Source organism: Hylobates moloch, unplaced genomic scaffold (genome assembly GCF_009828535.3).
Source record: "Hylobates moloch isolate HMO894 unplaced genomic scaffold, HMol_V3 SCAFFOLD_8, whole genome shotgun sequence".
In the NCBI taxonomy this organism is placed as follows: domain Eukaryota; kingdom Metazoa; phylum Chordata; class Mammalia; order Primates; family Hylobatidae; genus Hylobates; species Hylobates moloch.
The window spans coordinates 61,641,828-61,660,021 of NW_026652283.1; the positions used below are offsets into that span (position 1 = coordinate 61,641,828).

The 18,194-nt window shown below is 36.3% G+C and overlaps 1 protein-coding gene across 8 annotated transcripts in view; it reads right to left on the reverse strand.

The window, feature by feature from the left end:
- Positions 1 to 18,194, reverse strand: part of DNM3 (dynamin 3) — a 604,830-nt gene that overhangs the window by 250,513 nt on the left and 336,123 nt on the right. The window contains exon 16 of one of the 8 annotated variants that reach the window (XM_058443295.1): positions 5,223 to 5,433. The exons of the other annotated variants lie outside the window; for them this stretch is intronic. Within the exon in view, the coding sequence (XP_058299278.1) occupies positions 5,299 to 5,433 (135 nt within the window). The 3' untranslated portion in view covers positions 5,223 to 5,298. Of the gene's footprint in view, positions 1 to 5,222; positions 5,434 to 18,194 lie in introns of those variants that run through there. 8 annotated transcript variants of the gene reach the window in all.

Below are 18,194 nucleotides of genomic sequence, written 5' to 3' on the forward strand. Positions count from 1 at the left end.
TGTGCAAAGGTATTTCCTTTCAACATTAAGGTGACTTGGCCATGGAGAGTAGCTTCTCAGAGAGGACGACCTGCATGGTGAGGTTTTCAGAGCTTAGAGACACAAACACTGCATAGCTAGGGTTCACAACCCATGATCCATGAACAATCTTCAAGACGGGAGAGTCTTCAGAAATCAATGTTAATGTGTGCAATAGCCTGAGGAAAACATCTATAACTCCTACAATGTTCTTAAATGTTTACAGAACTTTAAAAAGTTAAAGAACCACTGGTAGAGATGAAAAATACTTCCAGGCTGGCAAAGGATGCTCTCAAAACTTTCTATCACCAATTGATTCTGATTCCTTCAGTGAGAGGGGGCTGACCATCAATAGAGGGTGAGAAGTCCCTTGAAGAAGCAAGAAGTAGCAGCTTTTGTATCAAAAGAGGCAGATGCCTGGATTCTGGACCTCTCAAAAATAACCAAAACTTTGCTCTAAATCCATGTCATCTTCAAAAGTGGGGGACCGCGTTGTCCTTCTAAATTTTTTTCCCTTTTATATTATGTCTCTTCTATATTATTTTACCTGCAGTTGGTACTACCTTAAGGTGGTCAGGAGAATGGAAACTGTATTTCATCACTACAAAGTTAAAAAAAAAACAACAGCAACTGACACAGGGTTAACAACCAAGTCCACATTCCCAAACCCTTGTTCAGCTCTCTAGGTCATGTTGCCTTTTTGGGTTATATCTCCACATTTCTTGGAATTTGTAACCGATGTTTAAATTAACTTTTAAGCACTCTGCACTTTGAGGTAAAGTTGGTTGGTCGTAAGCAAAAATAACTTCAAAGTCTGAAGTCGTCACTCCCTTTTGGTCCCTAAGCACCCAAAAGATGTTCTGTCATCCCCCAAACTCTGGAATGTCTTCCCAGGAAGTGAGTTAAAATGACATTTCTCCTTATTCCCATTTTTATTGTAATTACTGATTAACAACGTTTGGTTTCTTGCTTCTCACATTTTTGCCTTTCTGCCTTGCAAATGAGTTTTATCATGCAGGAGACCAATTATAAAACAATGTAAAATATAACAACTGTTCATAATATGACTGCTCGGAATTAAAAAACAATTTTTATTTGAGGATGGGCCAAATTCGTCAGACAAAAAAGTCAAAATGTGGCTCCTAAGACATTTCTCCAGGCTTATTATGATAGTGGAACTAATCAATAAACCCTTCTATATTATTTTATTCCCAGTTTCAAAACCAGCTATGAAATAAACTTAGTTGACTTAGATTATTCAGCAGTTGTTCTTATCTAGCTATGAAGCAGTGTTTGCAATACATTTACAATGGAACTTACAAAATGGATAAACAATTACCAAAGTCTAGAAAAATGATTCCTAAGTGCACAAACACATTAAAAATCTTCTGTTTAGGCCAGGTTGCTATATAATTCTGAATAGAGTGTGACCTTGCTTCCCTCAGAGGCTCTTTGGAATTTGGCTCTGATTTCAGCCTTTCCTCTGCCAAGCATATAGAATGAATTAGGTGAAGCTCTGTTACAAATGCACCCCACCCACAATGGTTTCTAATAGAGAGCTAAATGTTTTAAACCCACAGTTCAACTTAAATGTAAAAATGGTTCTGCTTTCAAAATTGAGTTTCACTTCCCTTTGTCTTGTGCTCACCCCTTTTTCTCTGCATTCCAATTCTACTCCCCAGTGAGAGAATAAAATTGGAACAAATGTAAACAGGAAACCTAAAGTAAACAGTCTAAATGCATATTTCTAGTCTTTAATTTCAGGTATTCACACACTGAAGGGGCCTCTTTCAATCTCACTGCCGACGCAAATAAAGGAGGCATTAGAAGTTTCCCTCAATTCCATCTTAGCTTTAGTACCCAGAGTCCCTCAAAGCCCATTGAGGGAAAGAGCAAAAACTTATCTTCAGGACCCAGCATGAACACTGAGTGACAGGAGCTGCCCCTATGTGTTGACTAAGTTTTCCAGCCTCCCTTTTTTTTTTTTTCAGATCACTTTACTTCTATTCCAGATGTTCGATGCTCTCTTAGTGTGCTAATTCTCAGCTGTTACAAAGAGAGCATCTCATGAATTAATTTATTATATGGTATAGGGTGTGCAAAAGAAAACATGGGCTTGCTGGCAGACCAACTAGGGGATCAAATCTCAGCTACACAGTTCATTCCCTTAAGAGGGTGACAGGAAAGCGATGAACTTCTCTAATATTTGGATTCTACATTTGTAAAACCCCAAACCCAAGTCTGCAACGAAAATGCACATATCAAGTCCATGGGTCAGATTCCGTACTTAAATTCTAAGATGATTTTTCCTCCTTTCCCACTCCTGGGCTTACACGTCCCAGAAGTATTTGTCTTTTAAAGTAGACAATATGAAGACAGCAACATTTAACCGAAACAATGAACTTCTTAAAAAGACAAGTTAGGCCCTGAGCACCTAGCCTGGGGACATGTTCTGGGATATTACCATACCCTCCAGACTGTGCTGCTTGTTACTGTGTCGAGGGTCATTGTTTAGAAGGGAGGATAACATTTCTCAATTTCTAAGAAAAATTAATTTCAAATTCCTACTTTTCAATGACCAACTTCCCAACTGCAGAAAAACTGCTGTGTCTCTGCAGATGGGTTTTATTTTATGTAGTGGGTATGTCTTACAAGAACTGTGCAATTTAAATGGTGGTCAATGTAATGATATTTTCTATGTTTATTTTGTGACAATTTTCTTTGCTTGTTTAACAGTTCAGGTTGTCTGATGCTATATTCAAACTACATATCTAAATCCTCCATCAGTGTGTCTGGGATTGTTTGAGTTCTTAGTAGGTTTTAATATCATTTAATGAGAAGATTTAGAAAACATTGCAACAATAAACCTAATGCAATTCACAACTTGTGAGGTGAGCAGGATAGGGATCCTAACGCTATTTTACAGAAAGAAAATTGAGATAAAGCAACTAATCCAAGGTCAAGCTATTACTTGAGTGCAACTGAGCCAAGAACATAGATTTTGCTATTATTGTTATGATTGCTGTTGTTTTGAGTACTAGAATATTAATTTCTATTATACTGCTGATTCTCTAGAAAAAAAAAAAAAAAAACTTTGAAGCCAGGTGTATTGGCTCATGCCTGTAATCCCAGCACTTTGGGAGGCCAAGGCAGAAGGAACACTTGAGCCCAGGAGTTCAAAATCAGCCTGGTGAAACCCTGTCTCTACAAAAAAAAAAAAAAAAAAAAAAAAAAATTAGCTGGGCATGGTGGCGCAACCCTGTAGTCCTAGCTACTCGAGAGGCTGAGGTGGGAGCATTGCTTGGGCCCAGGAGGTGGAGGCTGCAGTAAGCCATGATTGCATCACTGCACTCCAGCCTGGGTGACAGGATGAGACCCTATCACAAAAAATAAAAAAATTTAAAAAAAGTTTGAATATTTACCAAAATAATTGGCAATAATTTTAAGCAACTAACATGTTTTATCATCTGCCAGACCAAGCACATTCCTTACTTCAAAAAATCCATAATGTTTCAGTGCATTTGGGTTTTGAAACCCAGAATCACTGTATTTTCCTTAAACTGGTACACAAATAATTCTTAGTATTTATTTGCCAAGTCTTCACTTATGACATCAAAATTTAATTTGTGTTAACTTAAAAAAAACTTTGTATAATATAGAATATTTTCAACATCATGATATTACATCCATAAAGTGTGTAAAACCAATATATTGAACTTTCCCAGAAATTGTTTGTGTTTGAAACCAAAACTGGCTAAATAAAATATATCTCTATCGGGTAATATGTGAAGACGATATGGAGAATAACAGGCATGATCTAGAGATGGTGCTGTACGTGCATATCTATATTAATACTGAAACAAGTGATCTTCTCATCCCCTTTCCCTCTCTATGGCCATCACTTCCCACTAACCTTTTGGTGTCTGGGACAGGACAGTGCCCTTCCGTACCTAGCTCCCTTTAGTTAAAAAGTTTCCTTTTTACCAGTTCTTGGTAAAGGAACTAAGAAAAATTTTTTGATAGAAACTATATTCAGTTGTCATGATTATTAAAATTGGACTTTAAATAATTACCTGCACAATTGGAATGATACTACATTATCAATACTTACCCTCAAAATAAAGTGCTGATACTATTCTCATATTGAAGTCACCAATTGCAGGAAAACTGACGATTGGGGTCCTTAAGCCTTCCTGCAATGGTATAAAAGATTGGGTATTCAAATTTTTCTACTTTTGTTTTCTCTCTTTGAATAAAAACAGAAACCCAATCTTAGGACTCTGTGCCTAATGAGGCCCAGAATTTGAATTTTCAGGCAGTCTCTAAGGACTATGCAGGTAGAGGGAGGGGCATGCAGGGCAGAAGACCTCTCTATGCTCCACTTTAGTGAGTACCTCTGAGCAGGTTCATTGCAATTCATTTCATCTTTATTTTTGTTCTTACACAGAGTAGGAGGAAAAGCAAGTCTATGGAGAAAATTTTATTGAAATGAGTTGGATTTATTGCTGGACTTGGTTATCTTGTTTTTGAGGAAATATTTGCATTTAAGGGAAAAAGTGTGTTTTATTACTTCACCTCTAGTACCATTTAAGGTATATAATGATGGTTAGACATCAATCTGCAAAATATTTCTTCAGAGTACCCATGTCCTCTAGCTTCTCATATCCCAGTGATGCCAGATCCTAAATTAATTTCATGCACACAAGCTCAACATTATTATCTCCATTTTTATGCTTTATCTAGTGAGTTAAGCATCTTAGAGAAATCGTTTTTTTGTTTCCCCTAACTGATCTTGGACAGACTGTTAAAAAAAAATCCATAAAATGTTGTCACATTTTTTTCCTCTTGACCAGACTTCGTGTCCCAGTTTAATGACCTTCACACTACAATAATGTTGCCTATTTCTAATAGTAAAAACTTCCAGTTCGTTATAACCAAAAACTCAAAGAAATCAACTATCAGTCTTGAAACCCCTTACATATTATCTTTAAATGGAGTTCATAAAGTTGTGGCAACACCCACCAAAAACAGACATGAGGCAGATTGATTCATCAGCACCTAATGAGTTAATTAAGAAACAAAGATACAAGAATACACAGAATTATGGCCAGCCTGGCCTTGCTTATTCAGTTTTAGTCAGAGACCACAACTTCTTTCAAATAACCCCAGTTTATTTTCGAAAAAAAAAAAAAAAAATCCTGTCTTCAGACAGGATATGGGGGAGGAGTTAAGTGGTGATGTTTTACACATGCACATCTGGATACAGTCCAATTATTTCCCTTAAACATTCCCCCAGTTGTTTTCATTTTGCTCCATGCTTTGGCATTCATAAATTTGTGAGATTAATTGTGTGTCAGCAGTCTGCAGGCCTGGAGCTGGGCACCACTTTAGTAGCAATACGGCTACAAAACAACTCTGTAGAGAAATACGTTCACATATTTAAAAAGGAAAGCATAGTCACATAGTTCATTTCTGTTTAATATCAGGCATTGACATTATGCATAAAGAAGGTAGTATAATCTTTCAGGGAATTGCCCTAATAGCAAGATATATATAGATACGTATCTCCACGCCTAACAGAAATATGTGTGTGTGTGTGTGTGTGTGTGTGTGTGTGTGTGTGTGTGTGTACGTAAACTCAACTGTTTTAAAGCATAAGAAAGGATTCATCAAGAGGAAAAATGGACAGTTCAGGGCTGGACATTTGTGTTCCTTGTTTTCATCTGATCATTTTGAAGGGCATGTCAACAGATTGCATTTCTTGTCCTGGAAATGCACTAACAATTAAAATCACCTTTGCCAAAAAGAACCAACTTATCTTAGAGATAGTGGAGAAGCATCTTTGTTTTAAAAGATGTTTTGCGAAGTCTCCTATGCTTTGAAATTACTATATGAAAAGTGAAACTAGAAGATTTCTGCCCTGATGTGTAGGCCTCACAGTCCAGATTATGAGCTCAGCTAAGGAAGAGCTGTGTTCCCCAGAGCCCAGCGGAGTGGCAGCACTTGGTAAGTGCTCCGTACTTGCCAGTTGACAACAAAAGAACTATCATTTAAATGTTGGTAAACAGATACTTATTCTTGTTTAATGTTATCTTGCATTATATCCATGACTAGGAAATAAACCTATTAAGTATTGTGACATTTTTCACAAGTAAATGCCACATGCCAAAGTAAGGTAATAGGTAGGGCAAATTTTCATGCATATAGATAACAGAGCAGAATGTTCCAGATTAAAGTTCTGAGATTTGCAACATCACTATTGGGAGGGAACTGGCAGCTTCTCCTCTAACCCTCTACAAAAACACAAAACATACAGCTATTGGAAACATGTTGAGCATTCCTCTGGAAAATAATTAGGTTTCAAATAAATCATATGCTGTTCCTGCAATAAAAGAAGGAAACTTTTTATGATCTTCTGTTTTCCCTCTAGTACGCTATATGTTGAGAAGTTTTACCTAAATCCAATTGTAATCTAGCAGTAAGCTCTTAATTATATAAGAAATAAAATGTATTGCAGATATTACAATGAATCCACTTGTCCTTAGACTATTTATCTATCAGAATATTTTCTATGCCAATATATTTGAAGGCTACTGAGAAAATCACACACTATTCTTTGGCTTTAGTTTCCTTGTGAGTAAAATGAGGTGCATAATCTCAGCCCTATCTACGATACAGGGTAAAAGTCAAGATCTAACGAGTGAAATTGGTAAACCATAAAGAACAAACAAGTGTTGGTTAGCATGCAGTAAACATACAAACTCTCCTACTCATGGTTCTGTATTGCAAAACCAAAATACATAGTATCTTATTCTTTACATAAATTAATTTACTGATCTTGAGACCTAACTGAATCATGATAGCATATCCACATAGACTAGATTTGTTCCTACAGGGCAAACTGCCACGCATTCATGCCAAACTATACAAGAACAGCCAAGTAACAGAAGGAAATGCTGCTTCAAAAACAATGCAAATTTGACTCAGAACTCAGAGACACAGTATATTTGTAACATATTTACAGATACAATTAGGCTTTATTGAAGCGAATTGATTTTCACCACCTGAGCTTATTATCTACTAATGGTAGGGTTCTAGTCATCTAATCCCTGCTATGTACGCCATGGGCAAAAATCTAATTAACCCCTCAGAGCCTTAGTTTTTTAATACATAAAAAAGTAATAAACACCTGCTCTGATGAAGCTATTGTGAAGATTAAAATATGAGATATGAAGAAGTACTTTTACAGAGTAGTCACCCAGTACTTATTGGTTATATCTAAAAATTATTGAATTCGTATTCCCAAAACTATGCTGGAAAATAAGTCCAGAATTAAATAAGGCCACAAATAATCCAAGCAGAAATGATCCGGCATAGCATCATTAAAATATACACACATATTTATAAATATTGTCTGTATATATTTTTCTTAGAAAGTCCATGTAAGTTATACAGAAGCTGAAATAAACCATAGCAAAAAAAACTTCTCTTCTCAATGACATCTTGAATTTAGCAGTTGTAATTTTATTTTAGTAGAAGAATATTTCTATTAAATCACTTTAATAATGATAATTATAATTAATACTTATATAATCACTTAACTTTTCAAAGCATGTTCATACCAATTATTTTCTTTTGGTTTCTGAACAACATTATGAAAATATAATCTTGAATTTAATACCAGTTAAATATTAGTGGGAGTAACAAACTTTGCCAAAACTAAGATGCAATAACACTACTCAGAAAAGCTTTGCAACACAACCAATGGCCAAATTCCACTTCATTACATGTAGATCAAAGTCCACAAATGACAGTCACCACTAATAATAAACAAAAAATTCTGGATTCTAGTCCAGGCAGGGGAATGCTTTTCATGAATGCAAAATTAGAGGGACATTCTGAAAGTAGGCTCCACAAACCAACTAGCTCAGCATTCTAAGTCCAGTTTCATTCAAAGTACACACAGATAACTACTATCACCGCCCTGGCTTTAGAGTATTAGCTCACCCAGCGTTCAAAGCATTCCTTATATTTTAGACTAGAGGAGGATCACCATTTTCGCTCTATTTTATGGACTGAGACATAAAGCGATATAGACATGCCCATGGAGCTGGAATAAGACTTATTCTATTTCATCTCCATAAGGAGACCCTTAACCCCTTGCAATCGAGCTTCTGTCTTTACCATTGTATTGACAATGAAGTCCTAAAGATCACTGACAATCAACTAATAATCAAACCCAGTGACTTACTCTTTCTTCCTTTCATTGATATCTCTGTAATATCAGCTTGAAGCTGTAGTAAACCAGGGTCCATTCTTCTGTCTCTCTTGTTTTGCTCTCTTGCTCTCTCTCTTGCACACCCTTTCTCTCTGTCTCTCTCCCTGTCTTCATCATCACGGCATGCACTATCTTACTACCTTGCTTCTTTTAACTGCTTCATCTATGTTCATTCCTATCCCTTCCTTACTTGTGGATTCTCTGACTTACACATCAACCTCCTACTCCTCTCTCCAGTCATCTTCACTTCCGTCTATATACAAAATTTACTACTGTACTCTCAGAATTATACAGACTCAAGTACATAATAAATAATAAATATTTTTAAATAAATGAATAAATTACTCTCAATGGAAAAATCAATCTCTGGACACTTTCTTAAGATTTAAGCTTATTTTTTAACACCAGTGTGTGGGATGGATTGGAATTGGATTTTTTTCTTATTATTACAGCCATGTGCCACATAACCACATTTTAGTTGATAAGAGACCACACCTTCAATGACAGTGGTCTCATAAGATTATATGACAGTATTATTACTGCAGCTTTTCCTCTGATTAGATATGTTTAGATACACTAATACTTAGCACAGTGTTACAATTGCCTACAGTATCCAGTACAGAAAGAGGCTTTACAGGTTTGTAATCTAGGAACAAAACAAATAGCCTAGGCATGTAGTGGGCTAGACCATCTAGGTTTGTGTAAGAACACTCTATGATGTTTGGACAACAAAGAAAGTGCCTGATAACACAATTTTTAGAATATAATTATATCATTAAGCAATGTATGACTGTATATTCATTGGGCACATTAAGGGAAAAAAACCCTATAAAATGAATTATAGTATTTACCACAGGACAATACTGAGGATGTGCATGACCTTTAGGAAGATCCAATGGAGACATTTCCCTCAGATTGTGTTTTTCTTATGGATACCAAAACCACATAACTGTTAGCATTTCCTCTGGGTTGGCTGTAAGTCCACTCAGAACCAAAGTGCTTTATGACACACAGTTAGGTATCTTTTAACATTACTTCCCCTACTCCTATCCTCTCATCCCTAACTCTTACTCTCATCCCGTAATTTTGTCTCTTAGTTATCTTACATTTCTAAGCCCCCACAAGGCAGGTAATGAAGTCCTTTATCCTAAACTTCTTTTTCAACATTTTCACTTATCCAGCTTGGTTTTAGAAAGTACAGTAGTGCCCCCCACTTCCCCTTATGTGTGGGGGATACATTCCAAGATCCACAGTGGATGTCTGAAACCTTGAATTGTAGCAAACCCTATATATACCGTGTCTTCTTTCCTATACATACATAGCTATGATAAAGTTGAATTTATAAATTAGGCACTGTAAGAGATTGACAACAATAATAATAAAGTAGAACAATAATAACAATATACTATAATTTAAGTTATGTGAATGTGGTGTCTCTCTCTCTCTCTCTATTCTTGTACTATACTCACCTATTTTCAGACCACAGTAACTGAAACTGCAACAGCAAAACCATGGATAAGAGAGGACTACTGCAAAAGAAACTTTGAAAAACTGGCTCTTATTGGAAAAGAATCAATTTTCAGAATTACACCATTGTTCTCTCAAACTCAAAACACACCATCTCCAATTCCTCAGTTTCCCTTTGCCTTAAGCACCTTTGTCACCAAGTCATACTGAGTTTCTTTGTAGTTTGATCTATGTTCTTTCCTTTCCCTTCCTGTATTCACAGCCCTAGAGCAGGCTTTCGTTACAATATCTAATATTATTCTCTAAATTTACTACATCTATTTTTCCTCCCTCCAACCTCTTTTCTATAATATATCCAAATAGATCAACCTTGCTATTATTTTGAGTTGGTCACTTCACAGATTAAAAACTTTCTGGGGTTCCCCATTGAGAAGGCAATGAGTCTAGCATTCAAAACTGTCCACAATCCCTCTCAACCTACCTTTTCACTCTGTACTAATTAGTTATCTTTTGCTGCATAACAAATTGCCCCCAAACTAAGATGTTTAAAACGGTAAACACTGATTATCTTACATTTCTGTGGGTTGGGAATCTGTAACTGGCTTAGCTAGGTGATTCTAGCTCAGGGACTCCCAGATTGCAGTCAAGCTCCTGACTGGAACTGTAATCATCTGAAGATCTGACCAGGGAAACATCCAAGCTCATTAACCTGGCAATTTACAGGCCCTAATTCCTGCCATATTCTGTTGGTCACGGCATTAGTTTCCTATTGCTGCAGTAACAAATTAACACAAACTTGGTGGCTTAATGCAATGCAAATTTATCACTTTACAGTTCTGGAGATCATAAGTCTAAAATGGGACAGCAGAGCTGCATTTCTATGAGCAGCTCTAGGGGAAAATGTTTCCTTCTTTTTCTGGCTTCTAGAAGCTACCTACATTCCTTAGTTCATAGCTTCTTTACTTTCAAAGCCAGAAAAATTATATCTTCTCTCCTCTCTGACTTCTGCTTCCACCCTATATCTTCTCTTCAACTCTGAATCTACTGCCTCCCCCTTAAACAGACCCTATAATTACACTGGGTTTACCTAGATAATCCAAAATAATCTCTCCATCTCAAAATCCTTAACTTATTCACAAATCACATGTGCAAAGTCACTTCTGCCATATAAGATAACATATTTACAGGTTCTAGGGATTCAAATATGGACATCCTTGGGAAGGTTGGAGGGATTACTTAGCCTACCACAGTTACACAGACCAATCCTGAAACAACATGAGAGGGGATTATAAAGAATGTGTATAGAGACCACTGGAGCATGTCTACCACAAAATCTACCTTCTACCTTTTCCCACTCTTGAGCAAACTTTGATCCTTTTAGCTGGACCTGTCCAATTTTTACCTATCATTAAAATATATCAAATATGTGATAAAGCAAGTATAGTAAAATGACAATAGTGTGGTAGAAAGCATACTAATATTCAATGTAAAATTCTTTCAACATTTGATTGTGTGAAATTTGTTATAATAAAATGTTCACCAAAAGTGCACCTTAGCTCTCATCTCCTTCATGAAATTTTATTTCTTGCTATTAGTTCTTGGAGGAGTCTCCTTCCTCCAGTTTCTTATTTGTACTTATTATCTATACCACTCAGCTTCAAAGAATATGGGATTTCTAATGTCACTGAAATTAAATATATGAATGGATACTTCCATTTCTTAGTATCAGGTCTTTAAGAAATTAGGATCATACCTTACATTTTCTCTATTTTTCCCATGGCACAATCTACAACTATAGTAAGTATTCAATGATAACTAATGGATAAATCAATATTAATAGGTTTTGAGGCACTGAAATATGTGATTTCCCTGCTATATCAGTTTATTTGTAATCATTTGTAAAAATTAAATAAGAAAACCAAGGTTTATACATAATTAGTAAAAGAAGATTGTTTGCAAATAAAGATTTAGTGATTCACAGCCAGGGTGTGTGCTTTTCATTATTTTTCCAAAAGTAGGAATACATTTCTGCTGATCCAGTCATACTCATCTCCTTGTCTCTTGTGTGAACAATAACAGTATTTTGTAAGGTGCCTGGCTAAAGTCAGGAGAGGGTATATGGCCATTAGATTGGTAAACTGTTGTCAGAAATAAAATTCCCTGGTACTTGTTTTGTTAGAATGCTGTATGCTTCAACGAACTAAATTTACTCCATATGAAGTAAGATAATAATTTTTAAAAATCAGTATATCCACAACTTGATGCTGATCCCACTATTTGACTTTCTGTTCTTGAAAGATATAAAGCCACTTAGATAAATTATGGAAACTTTCTGAACCATTTTGTGATATCTTATTCAGAAAATATTTGTTAATATTCATAATGAATTCCTATTGTAGTTTCCCTCAATGTTAGAGAGTAAACCTGAAACAGCAATATCCTTCACCCATTTGTGAAAATATAAAACACAAAATGATCTACTTGCAGTCTACGTACCATTCATAGGATAGTCTGCAATCTTCCCTCAGTAGACATCATTACTAACACATATGTTGCATGCTTTTTCTGAAATAAGGTAAATTAACAAGTATTTTTTTTTCTTTGAGACGGAGTCTCGCTCTGTCGCCCAGGCTGGAGTGCAGTGGCGCAATCTCGGCTCACTGCAAGCTCCGCCTCCCGGGTTCACGCCATTCTCCTGCCTCAGCCTCCCGAGTAGCTGGGACTACAGGCGCCCGCCACCACGCCCGGCTAATTTTTTGTATTTTTAGTAGAGACGGGGTTTCATCGTGGTCTCGATCTCCTGACCTAGTGATCCACCCGCCTGGGCCTCCCAAAGTGCTGGGATTACAAGCGTGAGCCACCGCGCCCGGCCAATTAACAAGTAATATTAAAGAGTAAGAAAAGAAAACATCAAGCACGACACCAACTCTAACACTGAGACATTTGTTAAAAAATGTCAGCCAAGGAAGATAAATCAACAACGTGTAACTTGTCAGTCCCTTCTAAACCAAACAGCAAAAATCAAGAGTGGGTATCCAAGTCTCAGATGTAGCCAACGAAAAAAGTGGTTTTTGGTCTGAAATCTTCTTCCATCATTTATGGACACATTTATTTCAAAACAGAGCATATTCACAGTGGATCCACAGTTCAGCAGGACAGGTCTCAAAACCTTGGATTTAAAATTTAAACTTAGGTTCCATTAATTTATATTTCCTTCCTGAGCTGATGGACTCAAGCCCAGGAAAAAAGGAGAAAAAAAAATCATTCTATACTGAATCATCAAATTTGTTTCAGGTTCGGCTACTGTACTTTTAAGAAATATTTTCTAATATTCGAAAGCATAGTCTTCATTTTGTGGATTGTATATTTTATAAAGAATAACATCATTTATATTTCTAGTCAATGAAATCAACAGAGCTAGTTTTTCTTATTAACATACTATTATGACATACTATTTTCTTATTAACATACTACTATGGTATCACCAGTAACTCATCATAATTTCAAGTTTGGCATTCCAGAGTTATGGATTTCTAGTTTGGTATTCCTCTTAGGTATTTAGCTCTTAAATACTGTTGTCCTGGCTTGGTCCTGGCCATATATGATCCAGAAGACTTAAGCTGCAGAGATTTCCAGTTAGGGATGAATATGCTTTATGTTTACTGCAAAATATAAAATTATAGGCCAAGCAAAATTAATGAATATTAAATCTTTGAAAGGCAAATGTTAATGCTAAGAATTATCTAAACTATTAACCCTAAACTTTAATACTTTTAATGAGAAATAAATCTAACCATAATTTTGTTTCCTTTTTAAACTTACCCTGAAATCATTCCTTGAAATTAGACTTCTCCCTGATTCATTTGGGGACATCAAGCTCTCTTTTGAGCCTATAATCCCAGTGCTTTGGGAGGTTATAGTGGGAGGATTGCTTGATGTCAGGAGTTTGAGACCAGCTTAGGCAACACAGCAACATAGCAAGACCTTGTTAAAAAAAAAAAAAAAAAAAAAAAAAAAAGCTCTCTTTTGAGACTGAGTTTTGTATTTTGAATTAGACGTCTTCACCTGAGTGACTTATAGGTGTGTAAATCTCAGTATATCCAAAACTGAAATATTATTACATTTAACATCCCCACCCCCTGCATCTTCTTCTAGATTCTCTATGTAGTTATTGATACTGCCACTCTGCCCACTTGCTTTAACAAAAACTTTGGCGTCATCCCTGACTCTTCTCTCTCAACTCCCTTAGCAACTGCTCACCAATCATGCACTAATTCTATCACTTTTACGTCCCTCTTCGATCCCTGGCTCTCCATCTTTACTGTCAGTGCCTTAGTTCTAGCATCCATCATCTTTCACACATCACAGTCACTTCTGAAATGTTTTCCCTTTCTCCAAGTTTTCCTCCTTCCAATCCATCCTTCACACCTCTACCAGAATAATCTCTCTAAAACGCAAGCCTCATAAAATTGTTTCCTTGCTCAAGCCCCTTCCGGAGCTATTCACCACCTGTAATGGTAGCTTACTATCTTTTTATGTGCATAGCACAAATCATAGATAGAATTACTAAAAGAGATTAAAAGGCCAACATTGGTTAAAAATGCCAAGTTTGGAAAAACTGGAAATGAGTGTATACTCTTCCTTCAGTGCTCTTCAGCACTGCATCACCGTTTGTTTAAGAAGAAATGTTTTCCCAACCACACATGCTGTCCTGCCTACTCACGATGGCAAGTGCTTCAATAACTCACTAAATTCCGCAGTTTTTCTTTGGTGGTTGGCTTGGCATTACATGACATCTTGTGTCTTATCTCTGATTTACATAGAACTGTACCCTTCTCTATTGGTCACATGACCCACCAACTCAGCATAAGGCTGACATCAATACAGTAGTAAGTATAGTAGTCCCCTTATTCATGTTTTGCTTTCCCCAAGTTTTACTCTTTTGTGGTCAGCTGTGGTCCAAAAATATTAAATGAAAAATTTCAAAAATAAACAATTCATAAGTTATAAACTGTGCACCAATCTGAGTAGCATGATGAAATCTCCCATCATCCCACCTGGGATATGAATCGTCCCTTTGTCCGACGTATCCATGCTGTCTTTGCTATCCACCTGTTAGTTATTTGGTAGCTGTCTCGGTTATCAGATGGAAAAAAAGCATAGTATGCATAGGATTCAGTACTATCTGTGGTTTTAGGCACCTATGGGGAGTCTTGGAAGGTAGTCCCTGTGAATAAGGGGGGACTACTGTATTTTCAGATGTAACAAAAATGAATAAGTGAAGGCTTGGAGACACACCTATGAAGAACTTGGGCTTCCTCACTAGGCAGCAGCACCCAAGTTGTTAACTACTTACCGAGAAGATGGAGTTTCAGTTCTTTAGGGGGCTCGCTACCCTTTCCCTGTTCCATCCCAGAGGGTTGTTTCCCATCATTCTTCTCACAGCACCCTGTTTACTCCATCAATAAATATTTATCAATTCAGTAAGCAGCAAGCACCTCTTACTCAACAGGCACCAGGTGCTGTTCTCCAGTCCCATTCTTTGATGCTCCCAAACCTCCATACTGGAGATTTCTTGTGTCTGGAATATAATCCCCCATCCCCTTTTCTCAGCTTCCCTCTACAACGAAGAGGATAAAGACTCAATAACTACTATTTACAGAAATTTTTTTGACACCGTCCTATTTACTTCTATCTATCATGTGAGTACAGAAATTAGCACTACTGAAGATAACCACACAATAAGTATTGATTAAGTCAATTTTAAAATCATTGTGAGAGATTATCTTCAGCCTAACCCTTCTGTCTAAGGGTGATATCAACACATTTTCCAAAGCATGCTTGTGTCTCTTCACTCTACACTAAGGAGAAGCTGGCACTGAGGTCTTCCTGCACAGCACTTGTAGACAGTATACAGCTACTCTACCCAATTGTCTTAAATGGAAAATGGCAAGTAAATAACAAGTTTGGATAAAATGCACAGCTAACCTATTTTCTGTAGTAAATAGGTAGGTGCAGTCATACCTCTCCGAAATGTAACTTTTTACTCAGAGGAACTCATTCTTATGTTCGACTCATATACTTTCTTCTGCTTTCTAATACAAAAACTATTCATATACTTTTATCATACAGCATTCAATTCCATTTAAAAAAATATATAATGAATTATTCAATAACATGATCATAATAACTAGAAAGAAAGCATTTTTATTGTTATATGTCCCCAAAAGTCAAAATAGCTGAACTTGAATAAAGAAGGTAGTATAGAATAAGTATAGGGAGGAAGAATCAAGATCAGTAGTTAATTCATACCAGCTACAAACCCTCTTCTGTTTGGAATTATGTGCTATTCCTCACATCTTCCTTTGGACTCATTAGAGCAATTGGAGGTATGTCCTTTGAGGCACAAAACTAATCAATCTCTATTTCTCAGAAGTTATGTTGAAAAGGAACAGAAAAACAAGACCAGCATACAGAAGAGATCATGAATTAAAGAATGGGCAGAAGTTTAAAACTCCAGGCTCATGAAAAATAACATCGCTATTTCTAACAGTATAGAAATATCACCTCAGCCAGATCTTTTTTCCCCTCTATTTTTTAGTTTAGTATAAAATGAAGACAGAGTTGGCATGATCCCTAGAAACTCAGAAATGCAATTTTTCTTCTCCATGATTTAGTTATAAAAAGGTGCAATGCACCAGTCAGTCTTCTTCAAACATGGACTGTGCAAGAATTTATGATGGGGTTTGTGGGCAGACTAGAGAAGGTGAGATGTAGAGAATGCCTACTGAAATGCTCCCTGGCTCCTTCAGCCAGAAAAACAAAGCAAACAAACAAAAAAAACAGCATTGTGATATGCCATTCATAAATTCTAAACAGATTACCCTAAAATGACTGTCACTAACAAACAATTGTAATATTGACAACATCAATTAACACTGAAGTTCTTACTATATTTCATTTCCCCATACTAGGAGCCTTACACATATTAACTCATTTAATCCTATTTTCATTCACATTCACATTTTATAGATATGAAACTGAAGAGACACAGAGATTAAGAACCCAAGTTTCACAGCTAGTAAGTGGTGACCTGACTCCAGAGTGGGCCCCGTGCATCTTTACCCTCCTGCTTTGTTGTTAAATGCTTAAGTCTAGCACATCTGTGTTCAAATAGCAGCTTCTCCATTTATTAGCCATAAGACATGAGGCAAGACATCTGACATCCCAAGCCTGTTTCCTTATCCACTAAATGGGAATATTAATGGCACCTCCGCTTGATATTGAGAGGACTTAAAAATAAGTATTTAACATATATTAAAGTTCAAAGTATATGAATTTAAAACATAAATAGAACAAAACAAAAAACTCTCTAGCTTATCTTCATGTGATAGTCTTCTACTGCCTAATCCTTCCCCTCTGAAAACATTGATCTAGAAGCTAGTGCTTTGTAGTGCATAGATCTCTAGCTCCTTCCAAATCTGCTCCCTAAACATACTTAGAAAAAAATGCAACTAAGTTTATAAACAGAGCTTCAAGGGATTTCTTTGCACACTGTAAAACCCAACATTATGTTGTTAAGTTTTGCCCTTGGTTCCTTGATATTAAAACTGAAAATCAAAATTCTTCAAAAGAAGAAAAAAGAAACAAAATTATGGATAGTTCATTTAAATATCACAATAAACCATTTTTTAGTTATTAGAAACTGATGTTCACATCAAATAACAAATTAGTCCGACACCACTCAGCCAGTAAATGGAATAATATTAACCTATGTTCATGCCTACAAACATGCTTTCTAGTAAGTCAATCTTGTTCATGAAGTTTTCTTTCAAGTCACCCTAGATCTTTCTAAGGTTTCTTCCTATCCCCAAATTCAAAGTCTTATATTAACTAGAATATTTTTAAGGGCAATTTGATCAAGGCTCAGTGGCATTAGTGGCCATGGCCTTGGCCTTAGAAGCCAAAAAGTCAGGCTCAACCATTTGAAAACCAAATACCCTTAGGCAAAATGTTGTTTTCCCTAAGACTAAATGCCCAATGATAGGATGAAAAGATTATGTGATTCTTCATGATTTCATGAAAATAACAGAATGAATCATTTTCTTCTGAGAAGTAGCAGTCACAGAGATGTAGCTAAAAAGACAGGACTTGGGGTAATTAGGAGCCCAAGTGGCAAATAAAGGAGTATTTGACCCATTCAAGCTCTGAGAGTACCCCAGCTCAGCTCATTCAGGTTGATGGAGAATTGGTAGAGAGGCTTCTTCTTAAAAGTACTTGCAATGGAGGAAATTTCCCTCAATATGGAATTTCATTCCAAACAAATTGCAGAAATAGGGAAGGATTCTGTCTTATAAAAAGAATTGCATGGTGATGATAACTGAGCAAGATATACTATGGTGAGTGCTCAAAAGAAAAAACCTAATGTACA